The 14,029-nt window shown below is 41.7% G+C and overlaps 1 protein-coding gene across 4 annotated transcripts in view; it reads left to right on the forward strand.

Moving 5' to 3' along the window:
* The first annotated feature begins 462 nt into the window (after window positions 1-462).
* igsf9ba (immunoglobulin superfamily, member 9Ba) overlaps window positions 463-14,029 on the forward strand; it is a 77,349-nt gene continuing 63,782 nt past the window's right edge. Inside the window, exon 1 of one of the 4 annotated variants that reach the window (XM_039783015.1) lies at window positions 463-857. In XM_039783015.1, coding sequence (XP_039638949.1) covers window positions 794-857 — 64 coding nt within the window. In that variant the 5' untranslated portion in view covers window positions 463-793. The remainder of the gene's footprint in view (window positions 858-14,029) is intronic. The other 3 variants (XM_039783023.1, XM_039783001.1, XM_039783009.1) reach the window with 3 other exon arrangements.

Here is a 14,029-nt window from a genome sequence, read left to right on the forward strand (position 1 = left end):
TCGAGGAAAAACCAGGCGAACGGTAATCTGTCGCCACACCCATCACATAAAACCAGACACGGCGCGGTAGCTGGGACAAAAAAAAGAGAGAGCGTTTTAATATCGTTGACAGGGACATGACAACAGCCGAGGGCTATGGGTGAGCGACAGATGAGTCACACACCTCCACTAGCTTCCCCTCCGTTTCATTGCACATACAGTGAACCTGCACCATAAATAGCGGGAGGGTGCCATTATTGATGTGGCAAATAAAAAAATAAAAAATAAGAAAAATGCTGCTCGGGTAAATGGATGATGGGCAGTGATGGTGCACGTGGGGCCAGTTTAGGAGAGGTATTTAAAGATGTGGACGCGTCTCTCTGTCAATGCGCATGATACTGCGGTTCCACTACTATGGCACGCTCCAACTCACCTTGAATCGGCGCACGGCCGCTCTCCTGTCATTCGGGTGCGGGGCGTACGGAGAACCAATACACGCCCCAAAGCCTCAATCAGCAGCCAATCCAATGACAGAAGAGGCGGACCTGTGGCTGCGTTCTCACACTTGGTTTCACTATGCGCTCGTAAAACGGCTCCGTCTACTACGAACGCGGCGGTGCAGGTGCTCTGTCTCTTCGGGAGAGGATGCGGATGGAAGGACGGGGGAGGGAAGGGATGAAGGGAAACGCCACGAGGAAAGAAAATAGGATATGAAAAGGGGCTTTTGCTAAGAGACCGTGAGGTGCAAGGTCGAATATGAGAGTTCGGTTGAACGGGGCACTTTGCGTGGTAAAAGCTGGTCGGCAATAGTACTATGATTTGGTATGTGGCCACTCTGATAGCAAGTGTATTCAGCACCAGAGGAACGGCCGCTCAAGGTGAGTTGAAGTGCAATATATTTTGTGCCGCACATATGATTTCTGCTGTCTCCGTGCACGCTTCATTGGTGCTGCTTTTTTGCAATCGCATGGGATTTTTTATTTTTTTTTGTACGTTAGGTCATATGAACTGTGGAGCTAATTCATCCTAACAAATGGCTGCATATCACATATGTCACGTGAAAGTTCAGCCCTGGTTAAATGGTGTCAGGGCAAACAATAATTGTCTTGAAATGGCCTGGCTCATATATGCATGATATGTGATCCACATTGCCAGTGATATAGGCTACAAAAGGTCCAGAATGATTGACCATGACAAAGATGGGTTGATTGATATGGATGTGTGGGTTTTAAAGGCCTGTATTGTGATATGCACGAGGCTCATTTGTGTGATAAAACAAAGATGAGCACATTGGAAATAACGTCCCCGCTGCTAAGGAGGGAAATGTGTGCATTGTATCATAGCAAGCAGTCCCATTTGAGTTCTCCAGAGAGGGGTGTGACCGTCTAAGCCCTCAAGATGGAAAAGTAACTAAATAATGCATTACGTGTCAGATAGAATGCACTCTTGGATTGATAGAGCCCGTTGGTGTATGCATGGGATTCACATGCTGAATTTCCCACTGCACATGGATACGGTCACACAGTGCTCTGTGTGATGCACCAAGCACATACAAGGCCCGTCTAGTGCTGATTCAAGTGGCTCATTATACTAATCATTCCTAGAGCAACACACTGCACAATATCCCTTTTGTTCTTATTTTTCTGAGCACTCTGTATTGACCCATGTACTTACTTAACCTTGCTTTTCCACTGGTGTCCAGATGAGGGAGACATGTGCCAAGCTGTCGCCTGGTAACTGATCCCAATGACCCCCACATACCCAGTCAAAACTGGTCTGCTCTCAGGTCTGGCTCCTCCTGTGATGACAGCCAGGTTCAAGTCGAGCACAATGTGAAAACGTCCTCTCATAAAACATTTGATTAAGGAGCAGAGAACATCTCATGGGGTGTGATTGTTTCGAGCAGAAATTCTCCATTTTATGAAGACATACTGTAGATGTGCCTTAATAATATCGACTCAAAGGTGTTGTCTGGTATCGGCACTGCACTCAAGGTGATTTACTTTTGAAAAGGCTTACAGTACAGGCTGCACCAGAGAGTCACAATTCACGACGTAGTCTAACAGTAATTACAAATGAGAGCTGGTCTACTTCTTTTATTACTGTGTCCCAGAATTTAGTGTCTGAACCCAGACTGGTGCGACACTGAAATGCATGTTAACACCAACTATGACTTATTTTTCATCCCCATTGCATCAACACACCGACCTATCATCAGAGTTGAAGGCTTTTTTTACAATAATAATGCAGCTTTAATGTCATAAATGCTAAGTTATATACTATTTGCAGCATAATCTAATGACAGGCTGCTGTTCGAAGAATGTGTAAAGTACGCTTGAAAAGAAGACAGAGTTTGTTAAAACGGTAAAATAAAACTTTCACCGCGGTGCCTTTGCATCATTGAGCTTTTCTTTTTTTAAAAGGAGTAGCTCGATATTTTGGAGAATAGCTTATTCGTTTTCTGCTGAGAGTTAGATGAGGAGATCGATACCACTCTCATGTCAACAAGCTGCTTAGCTTAGCATGAAGACTGGAAACACTGGGAAACAGCTAGCCTGGCTCTCTCTGAATGTACAAAAATCCACCTCACAGCACATCTCTTGCTCACTAATAACATGTTTGTTTAATTCATACAAAATCAGGTGTGAAAACAAAAAATTTTGGTTTACGTGCTGGACTATTTCTTAGCTGGCAGCAGTGACTTCCTGGAGTCATGTTGTCACTGTGCAGCATATCCTCATACAGCTGTTTGTATGATATCTTACAAAAAGTTGCACATATGCACAATTGTTTTTTGTGCGCTATCCTACGAATGTCCAGCAACACAAGCGATCAGTGTGCCTGCACAAGCCCCCGCAGTGCAGAACCTGTTTAGGCGACAAAACTACTTAGGTTTAGGAAGAGATGGTGGTTTTGATTAAACGGGCTAATCTTCTTATACATGGGCCTTGAACAGCGGCCTCCTGAGTGAAAGTCCTGGGTGTTTAGTCTGTCCACCCACCCCCACCTCCTCCCTCAGCGGACTTTGTCGCTCTTTATACTACGTCACCTTACTTCCTTCTGGCTCACCATTACGCTGGTTATGTAGTACAAATTAAATAGTGTATTTCTTTTCGTATAAGTACGAATAGCAACTGAGAACAGCCAGGCAATCAGCAGGACTCCAGGAAGTCACTCTTCTCTTTTTTTAACGTTCACGTGTTAACGGATTAAACGAGCAAAATATAACGTGTTTCTTACTTTTGGACAGAGCCAGGCTAGCTGTTTCCCCCTGTTTCCACTCTTTGTGCTAAGCTAAGCTCACCAGCTGCTGGCTGTAACCTTTCTGTACAGATGTGAGAGTGGTATCAATTTTGTCATCTAACTTTCCGCAAGAAAGTGAATAAGCATACTATGCTAGTACTAATACTAATATGCTAGTGATATGCATGTGTGCTATGTTGGCACCTACCAATATGATCCCATGCTGTTGGACTGGATGCCATGCTAACAAAATGGTGGTCTAAACCTGACCCTAATACTACCAATTAAAAAAACTATATTAAAGGAAGTTTGATGGGTTTTTACATTGTCAGACTTGGAGGTAAGAGCAGTGATAGCATGTTTTAATTAGTTTTCACTGCCTTATGCATGAGAGATAGTAGTGGTCAGATTTCAAGGTACCAATGAACATAAATCTAAACAGATGGCCAACAGATAACTTGCTCCAAAACATTTGAGCTGAGGCCTGGCTCCTTTCTCTGGAATGGTATTGGTGTTAGGAATGAACAAAGGACCAGTGAGTCTGCAGCAAGACATGCTTTATTTTCCCTGGAGAGAATTACATTTAAAAAATGCTGACATTTCCTGAAACAATGGATAGCAATTTTGTTGGAGTGTTTAATTTGAATGGACTTAGAAACTGTTGAAAAATATCATGATGTGCTATTTCTCTTATGTATATATCACACAGCCCTGCTTAAACAGTAAAACTACATACTGACACACAGGATACAAGACCAGCAGGATGTTGCGGGATGCAGCGAGACATTGGAAGAAGGAGGCTCTGAATAGTTTGACTAGAAGAGATTATCTCGCAGACTTTACTGGAAGTCAGTTTTCATTTCAACTTGTGAGATTTGTTGGTGGCACAACATGATATGATGCAGGTTGTGTTTTTTTTCATACAACGGCATGGTGGCCATAAAGGTGCCGTCATCTAGCAGGCACACTATTATCATTGTACAGATTGAAATCCATCAGAGAAGTAACATTTTTCTCTGTTTCATGTCATTGTATTAAATAGATTTGTATCCGACAAAAAAAAGCTAATTTTAAACGTCAGTTTTGGCTTTGGTTCTCTAATCTGTGATGTGCATTTTACTGCATTAGCCATGAAGAAAATTGCTAGTGAATATCATAGTTGCATACTTACAGCCCTATACTGAGTTGTGTTCATAGAGAGGCTGTCTGACAAGAAGAGTCCCAGATGCATGAAATGTTTTCATCTTTAAGGAAACTGGAAGCCTAAATGGGTCAAGTTTAGCTGGGATTATTCGTGGCTGACAGGATGGTGTTGAAAGTGGAAGGTGAAGTCAGCAAACAGAATCCCGACATAAAAAAGTGTCAAGATTTGAAGAGACAGAGGGCCAGATGTACTAACGCTTTTGCGCCCACTTCAGGCGTATTTGTTTCGCAACCTGCGCGTAAAAGCAATGGCGAGGTATGCAAAACAGGCCGCACTGAGGTAAAAGCGCAGACCGCCTGTAGCGAGGAATTGAAAATGACAAATTGCTCTTTTCCGTGTCATGCATATGCATTCATGGGAGGGTCAAGGAGAAAGTGGGAGTTTCCCCATAAAGAGATGGGAAGGGAAGCGTGAAGTGTGCCTAATTATGTATTCCACGGTATGTACAAAAAACGCCCGTGAAAGCGCACCTCTATTTTCCCTATCAGGTTGTCTCATTGGCCCTCATTTATGAAACGTGCGTACGACCTAAAACAGGCGTAGGATGGGCGTACGCCGATTCCTACGCAAAGCTCGGCATTTATCAATTTGAACGTGAGCGTAGGCTGCGATTAAAATCTCACGTCTGGTCGGAATTCGTGTACGCAAGTTTTCGAGTCAGTGTGGACTTGCGGTGCAGCATATAAATCAGTTTAACAGGAGAAGGAGAAGTCATCAGTTGATCACTTATCAGCAATGGCAGATCTGGCTCTTTTAGAAGACGTCTATGCGCTGGTACAACAGTGCACACTTACGCGCACGTGCCACGGTGGAGCGCTCCATCGGATTGTTTAAGGGCAGATGGCTTGCATCAGTGGGGGGGGGGGGACCCTATACACGGCAGAAAAAGTCTGCAACATTGTTTTAGCCTGTGGGGTTCTTTACAACATCTCGCAGGAAAACACGGTGCCATAAATGTAGTGATGGAGCCAGATGACCCGATGCCCAGAGAGCAGTGTCCAGCACAGCCCCAACTGGGAGCTATACGAAGGAGACAGGATATTATTCCTCGCTTTTAAAAGGTAGCCTATAGTGTTATGTATGGCAATGATATTCAATACAGGAAACATGACGATGCACAACATTTTTATTTATTCTTCAGGTTTTCATTTCTCTGTCGTGAATGATTTATTTCTGCCATTGACCAAGTTATTTCGGCTTGTTTTTCCAGCCCCTCTGCTGTCAGGAGACAGGGTCGGGGTGGTGGTCCAGCACGGGGGGGCGGAGGACACGCACTCTCCCTCAGCTGTTGCCTTGTTCTGACTCATGACAAAAAACACGAGTAAAATAAAAGACACTGCATAAACTCCGCTACCGTGTGTTTATTTAAATATAGGTACATCTACATGTAGGCCTAAGAGATTGCAATATAAGCCTGTATATTACTATTAGGACTATAGAAAATGTGTCAAGGATGTATAAATTAAATAGGCTAAACTTCAGCTGGAGTCCGATTTACTACGGCAACACTGTTGACCGCATCAGTGATCTCTTTTCATCCCGCATTCTTTCTGCAGCCTTTAATACCAGTTTTCAGGCTGCCCAAAAGTACACACGTTAGTGCAAATGAACCTGAGATATCAGGGTTTCAATCGCCACCTCTGAAAAGTGGCGCTTCTCAGCCGGATTACATCTCACCGTGTCGTAAATTGTAGGGGCGAGGCCTCAAAACCGAGAATATATTGGGGCGTGATATTTAAATGACGATCGTTTCCAGCCGCTGCATTTGTCAATGTACGACCATTCTTACGCTCTGATTGGTGTGATACGAACGTTTCATGAATCACACGTGAAGCCTGACGTAAGATGATTTCTGCGCTCATATCTGCGCTGGTTTCTACGTTAGGTTGATAAATGAGGGCCATCGGAACTACAACTTGCGTCGGGTAGCGTGAGTTGTAGTTCCAATGAGACAAGCTGTAGGGCTAAAAGTTACATAGTGTTGCTTTTAAAAGCAGGTGCAAACCAGGATGCGGGTTTCATCGCATATGCCTCTTGGTGAAATGGCAGCAGTAATCCGAGTAAGACGAAGACATAGGCTAAGCAGACAAGCTGAAAAGGTTTTTGCCACAAGGATCACACTTTTTCAGTTGAGTGAACATGAAATCATTAAGCGTTACAGATTAAGCAGCCATGCAATATTACAGTTACTGGAAGAAATCACAGATGACATTGAATCTCTGACTCAGTGTTCACGTTGTTAAACTCAACATCAGCAGTGGGAATATCGCAGTCTGCACTCAGCTGTATCATAGCACAAGTACTTAACGCTTTGCTACAGCGCAATTTACAGTATAGTGGGCGGAGAAAGGCGCTGATTACCTGATGAATTGCAGGTTTGGTAAATATGACGTAAGCTGAAGTATCACAGCGTGCTGTTTCTGTGGGTTGGCCATGACGCTGATAACGCTGTGTTCGCAAATGTACGTACATCTGGCCCAGAATGTCATCTGTGTTGACTGTATCCCTCATCCACAAATTTGCCTGAAGCAGGGGTCAAGCGGGGGGTTTTCATGTGAAAAGTAAGAGATACTCAGAGGTTTACACGCATGATTGCTGTTTTTTTTGGTCTCTTCCCAACAAAAAAAAACTTTTTTTTTTTTTTTTTTTTTTTCTCCCCCTCGCGGCACAGAAAAATATTGAGTGTAGGGTCACTTGCGTTTTGGCAGCACTTAGAGCTCAACACACAATCACTATAGTTGCACGCGTTAAATGGAAGAAAATAGAGTCAAAGTGTAAAAATGTGTGTAGACAGTTGCATTTTTTTTTTAAATTGAAGGATAATTTTTTGTCTGAAAAGAACGTGGCTGAGGGCTGCACGATATGAGGAAAATATGTAATTGCGATTTTTTTTTTTTTTACTGATATTGCGATTGCAATATGATTCGCGATATTGGAGGGCATCATGATTTTTGTATCATTATTCTCATTTTCATTGAAAAATACATACAATTTTTTTTTTATTTTTATAGTGTGATTTTTGCGAAGATCTATACCAAACAAAGAGGTTTTTCTTTAGTCTGTAGGACATGATTTGTAGGCTGGGACGTCTCTGCAGCACCAAGATACTTAATTCTGAATGGTTTGACACATTGTTTGCCTTTAACAAACATTGCGCCCCCCCATACGATTTGGATATTGCAGTAGTCCACATTGCGATTTCGATAACATTGCTCTTAATTGTGCAGCCTTAGCTAAATCGCAGACACACCTTTTGGAGCTTTTTGTTGATTTGATGCTTGTGTATTCTAGGCAAAAATGCAGATTAGCAACTAAAGGTATCATCATATTTTCCTGTGATTGCTACAGTGTGCACGGAGTTGTTTGGCCATAGTCAAGACAGACAACAGGACTGCATAATAAAAGGCAGTCCCAGGTGCTGCATTTGTCAATCAAATACAGACAGGAACACATTCCTGAAAGGTTACTTTGTAACGTAAGACATTTTCAAGGCTTGAAAGACCCTTTCTCATAGTATTATAAATCGCTTTGCAGGGTTTTAGCGTCTGATAAGCTTTCAAACTCATGGATCTTATGTCGTCATCTCACTTTTCCAAAGACAGAGCTATTTTCAGTGCAAAAGTGTGGTAAACAGCCTTGTTCCCTGCACCCAATAAGCTCACCTGCACCTTGTCAGTAATCTCTGAATATCTCACTTCTTATTGTTGGAGGGTGTTGGAAGTCTTGGGCATTTGCAGTGAGCTGTTTATTAGCCTGTGGATTAGCTGTTTAATTAACTAATGGGAATTGAAAATGAGTTACAACGGGTGTGGTAATGGCGCAGTGGATATGACACGTGCCTTTGGTGTGGGAGATGTGGGTTCAATTCCCACTATAATAAATCAACCAATGTGTCCCTGAGCAAGACACTTAACCCCTAGTTGCTCCAGAGGCGTGCAACCTCTGACATATATAGCAATTGTAAGTCGCTTTTGGATAAAAGCGTCAGCTAAATGAAATGTAATGCAAAAAGTGAGTATTGGTTATATTAAACAATCCCATTTTTACAAACTTTTAATAGCATACTGATGCAATTCACAACTTTCTAAAATAATAATTGAACAAGTTGTTAAATTGTCAATTGTACATAAGGAAATATAAAGCTAATTACAAAAAAACTTTTAACTAGATGTTTACATACTGTGGGACTCTTTTTTTCAACAAGTTAACCACATTAGTCAGTGATTTACACAGAATAGCTCAGGTTGGAGCAATCAGTCACTGTAAATGGATGGTCAAAGAAGTGTTCTTGTGCCAAGTGGCCATTGGGGAGGCAGCATATGGTCAGGGAGACTCGAGGTTAGTTCAACAAAGTCAACGATGACTTGGCAACCAATCAAGGTGATGCAGGAGGGACACTGATGGCAATGTAGAAGTAATTAAATGTCATTGGCAAATGTCGGGGAGTAGTATATATGAAGGACTATTTTCAGCCTGAGTCACTGATGGCAGACTGACTTTCCTCTCAGGTCCTGTGCTGGAACTTGGTGTGTTTTAAGCATTTGTTGAACTGGCTTTTGGCCAGATTGTATTCATCTGTAATTCCCTTCTCGTGAGTCCGCTCCTTGATGTTTCACAGAAGCTCCCTCGTGAACCGTGGCTTGGCACTCTTGTTCTTGTCACTGGGTTTTCTTCTGAAACCACGTTTCTTCAAAGACAGAGATCTATAGAAGTAGGCAGCATTTGTGAAGGCGTCAAAACTGCCACTCACATATCTTAGGGCCTCCCAGTAGCGCCGATGCAGTTTCTGAAAGCCCTCCTACTGTCTCTGGAGTCCAGCTTCAGATTGTGCTTCAGATAGACTGGGCTGTCTTCACTTTTTGTCTGGATGTTAGAGCTGTCTGGGACATTGTGTGAGGCTGCTTTCCGTGAGATGGTTGAGGACATGTTTTGACAGCAGTGATTTAAGTTGTCTAATATCTAAAGTTTTTTAAGTGATATCCACCTCAGTGCAATTTAGTGTTAGTTTTATGTTGTGACTGCTCTTCTGCATTTGTTCAAAATCATAATGCGAATCTTAGGCCCTGACAGTACTGCAGTATTTACAGTCTGGTTGGTGATATACACTAAGTGATACAGTGCCAAAGGGTTGCAGAGGTTGGGTCAGTTCTATTTGAAAACATCAATGCTGCCAATGAATGCAGGAAAAAATAAAACTTAAAGAATGCAGTTTGTATTAATTTCATTTCTGGCTTTAGGTGGTTATGGATTTAACATGTTGCTTTTTTTTTATTTATTTTTTTCAGATATTGTAGTGTACTGTAAATTAGATGCCACATTTATACGCAAACACAGTGAAGTTGTAAACTGCTGAGTGCCAGTAGTACACATCGCTAGTAGTGAAGGAAGCATTTAGATCCTTTACTTTCTGATTAAATCCAGCTCTGTGTCATGGCAGCGTGGGCAGTGTGTTTAGATGAACGGTGTTTGCCAGTGCATGTCATCCGAGATGCGCCAGATGACGCGGAACCACGTGATCTCGGCAGACCTCCACTGCTCCGCTCCTCAGTGCACTGGCGCCACAGAGCAAACCCAAATACCATTTATCTAAACACACTGCCGTGCCCACGCAAAGATTACACAGAGTTGGTTGAAAATCGGCAAAGTATCCCTTTTAAGTAAAAGTAGTAATGTAACAATGTAAAAATACTCCACTAGGCTACACTAAAAATAAAAGTCCAGCATTGTAAAGATTGCTTAAGTAAAAGTATTAGCAGCAAAATGTACTTAAAGTATCAAAAGTAAAAGTTCTCATAATGCAAAACGGCGGTGACGTTATATATGTTTTACTGTTTCAATTGGTCAAGGTGGAGCTAATTTTAATTACTTTAGAAACTGTTGAAATTTAATGTATAGAAATTGTCATGTTTTATAAAATGGATTGTAGATGAAGTATTTAATCTAAAAAGCACCAGTAATCGTAGGCGTCACATAATTGTAAGTAAAGTACAATATTCATCTCTAAACTGTAGTGGAGTGGCAGCATTTTTGCTTTGACCCTAGTCTCGCATTGCCAGACCTTCCTCCACAGCGCTGTACAGGAGGGTCTGGCTTGTCCACACAGCATTCCGGGATGGGAGAAAAACGTGCTCTGGTTTATTGGCATTTCTTTAAACCAATCACAATCGTCATGGGTGGGGATAACCGCCGCACGGAGCCCCGGTGCCGCTGCAAATTAGCCTCGGGAAGGAACTTGTTTTGGTGGAACATGTGTACGTTCAAAGGTTGTTTTAGTCGAGCAACAGAAAACTCCGATTGGACAGATAGTCTAGCTAGCTGTCTGGATTTACCCTGCAGAGATCTGAGGAGCAGTTAACCATAGTCCTCAGAAATCCACCGCAGTTTAGAATTCCAACACAAAGAAAGTGTAAGGTAATGGATGTCTGGCCAAAACGAGTGACATCTGGCGGAATTTCCGGCAGTATCGGAGCAATCCCGGAAATGGAAGGTTGTGGATATAGACTGCTTTGACCCTGGCTCTACATTAAAGGAATAGTTCAACATTGTTGTAAATATACGCATACTAGCTGTCTTGTCAAGAGTTAGATGAGAAAATCTGCAGCGATATCATTTCTCTACTGTATGCTAATATGTATCTTAGCTCACCGAAGGTAACAAAGGATATATTCATTTTTAGCAGTATAGTGACGTTATCACCTGTCCAGTTGTTTTAAGCACAGGTATGTGTATTAAACATATTTGCTTGACTGATGCTTTAACATGCCTGCCAAGCTGTTCTGAAATGATGTCCTCCTGATTTGGTCCAACTTGTACGTCATTTTCCAACAGACACACGGCACAACTTTATCTCTCTTATTCCTATTTTTCACTGCTGTACTTTTTCGGTCACAATCATAAGAGTAAAGCTTAGTAATGAGCTTAGGAAAGGGCCTGTGCTCAAGCTGTGGATGGCAGACTCTCAGTACTGGGCATGTGCCAGCTCTTTCTGGTGGTGCCCCCTCCCCTTCTCCTCCTCCCTCTGCCAGCCCAGTCCCAGCGGAGTCTCCTTGCAAACAAAGCCTGCAGCATTCTGGGAAAGCCAGTTTTTTTCAAATCATGTGGTTCTGGTTGGATGGACTGCTTTCCAAGCCGCTACATCATCATCTCTCTGAAAGCATGCTGCTCATGAGAATATAAGTAAAATATGACATTGTGGTGATGTTACACTTACTGCAGGTCCAGGTATATCATCTGTACAGTAAAGTCTATCTGTCTTATCATGCAGCTGAAAAAAATAAATATATATAGATCTGTGGTTCATCAGGCAGTCAACCGATAAATGAACTTAATGACTAAAGAGGGAATTCCAATGATTTAAACTGAGAGAAAATTAAAACAATAGTCAATGATTCAGCATAATGCAATTCAGTGCATTATGCAGATTCAGTTCAATTTACTGAAGTCATGATACAGACTATGAAGCTTTCTTTTAAAGTTTTGTACACTACAGTTCACTACAACACTTTTGCATTCATGGCATGTCTGGGACAGACAGATTTTTACTTTTACTTTATTTTAATATTTTTCCCCCACTGAATGAATGAAAGTCTGGTTGGTATAAGTAACTCAACTTATCTCACATAATTACACCTTTATCCTGTTACTAATTCAACATTTGTACTAGGTGACATACCGGTAGAAAAAAGGTCCAACATTTCACCCTTCCAGTTTAAAAAATCTCCAAAATATTGTAAATAAAATTATAATTTCCCTTCCAATTGTCCCTTCCAATTTGGTACAAATTCTCCACATCTCATACGCGTTCCACATAGTGTATTCCTACCTAGTAAGGGAAGATAAACTACTTGATTTATCTTGCACTTCCATAAGGTCTCAGACAACCACTGTGTTGTGTCATACAGCAAATGTGGGAAGCATAAAATGAAAAAATGACAGCGGGACCGTTGAATGATTCAAATGACCTATATTTCCATTTCCTGTTGTGTGTCTTGTCAGCAAATAATGACTGTTGTCTCTCAGAAGCAAAGGTGGAAGTAGTGTAATGTTGTAATACTGCCTTCAGGAGGAGGTGGGGTAGATGTTTTTTTTCTGTACAAACTGCAGTTCACGTGCATTACGTGCACATTAGTTTATTTTAAACATAAACGTGATCTTTTCCAAATGGTTACCAAGTAGTTTTAGTTTCCTTAACTTAAACAAACCTTAACCTTAGCATATAAGAACATGCTCATGATTATGATATATGTTGTTGTTTAGTAATGAGGACTAGTTGTTCATGCAAGGAGGGAGGAACTGTAAAAAGCATGTATATCGTAATGAAATAATGACTTTGTAGCAGCGTCTAATTCTCCTTTTATTGATTACCAAAATATCATTTGTTTGAGTATTATTTCAATTTTTATCATTGTCACATTATTTCTAGAAGTTTTTTTTTTTATCAAAAATGTTGTGAAAAATGTTGCTTAGAAGTAGAAAAAACATTGCCCGAAAGACAAAAAGGAAGTGATGCTAACAGTGCTTTTTTCAGCACAAACTTTTTTTATCTAATTTGTAAGTTAAATTTAACATAATCAGTAGTGCCATCCAGAAATGCCTTAAGCTGCTTACACATATAGCCGACGGCCGACCGTTGACAGAAAAGCCAGTCGAAATGATCAGACTTGGTCCAAAAAGTGCCACAGAACACACCAAAAAGACGAGACGTAATACATCTCTATAACAGCAGGCGGCGCTAATCTGTATTGTTGCCCAAGAAATGAAAACCGGCAGCTGATTGGACGAACGCGTCACATGGGTTTGTTTTCTCCGGAAATTCAAAGCCAGACTGTCATGGCGGCCGTTCAGAATATGATCTCATATTGTACTAAAATAGTTCACTGAAACATGTTTCTGAAAACATTTTAAGCGAGAAATAGGCCGTGCAGTTGCTGAATCTGTCTTCATTTCAGCTCAACAAAGGTCAGTTTAAAAGATTTTCGTCAGATTTTGAGAGACTCTAGTCACCTCATTCCGCTCGCCATTTCCGGGTGAGTCCCGACTGCCCTGCCGGCGACCGAACATGTCAGGTCGGCCAATATGAAAGCCGACAGCCCCTCAGACTGACGACAGCACGTCCAACGGCCGATAATCTCCTTGGTGTGTCAGCACCTTTATGTTGCAAAAAAAATGCATATATTGCAGTATTCACAATGTGCGTACTAGTTTTGTCTTTCTTAAAATACCATTACGCTCGCTAGACTGATTCCATCTACAATCAAGTAAACATTTAAAAGGAATGATTCACTCCTGAATAAGTCATGTCTTTCCTCTATTTTGGAGGAAACGCATGCATGCATCTGCCCAAGAAGCACTTATTTCTAGAGTTAAGTGTTGAATCCACACAGAGCACAATTATGTGGCTATGAACTGCAGCTCGAGTGTTTGTGTGAGAGTCACAGAAAGAGGAAGTGAGCGCGAGAGAGGGGGAGTGAGCGAATGGGAATTATATGGAAGTGGATACGTTGATCGGAAGATATGTGGAGCTGTGGATGTCTGAGCAGCTCACGTACAATATAGGAAGTCAGTGTTGCTTTCAATCTTTCACTCACACTGTTACATATGATT

The sequence above is a fragment of the Perca fluviatilis genome, chromosome 2 (genome assembly GCF_010015445.1).
Source record: "Perca fluviatilis chromosome 2, GENO_Pfluv_1.0, whole genome shotgun sequence".
NCBI classification, from domain to species: domain Eukaryota; kingdom Metazoa; phylum Chordata; class Actinopteri; order Perciformes; family Percidae; genus Perca; species Perca fluviatilis.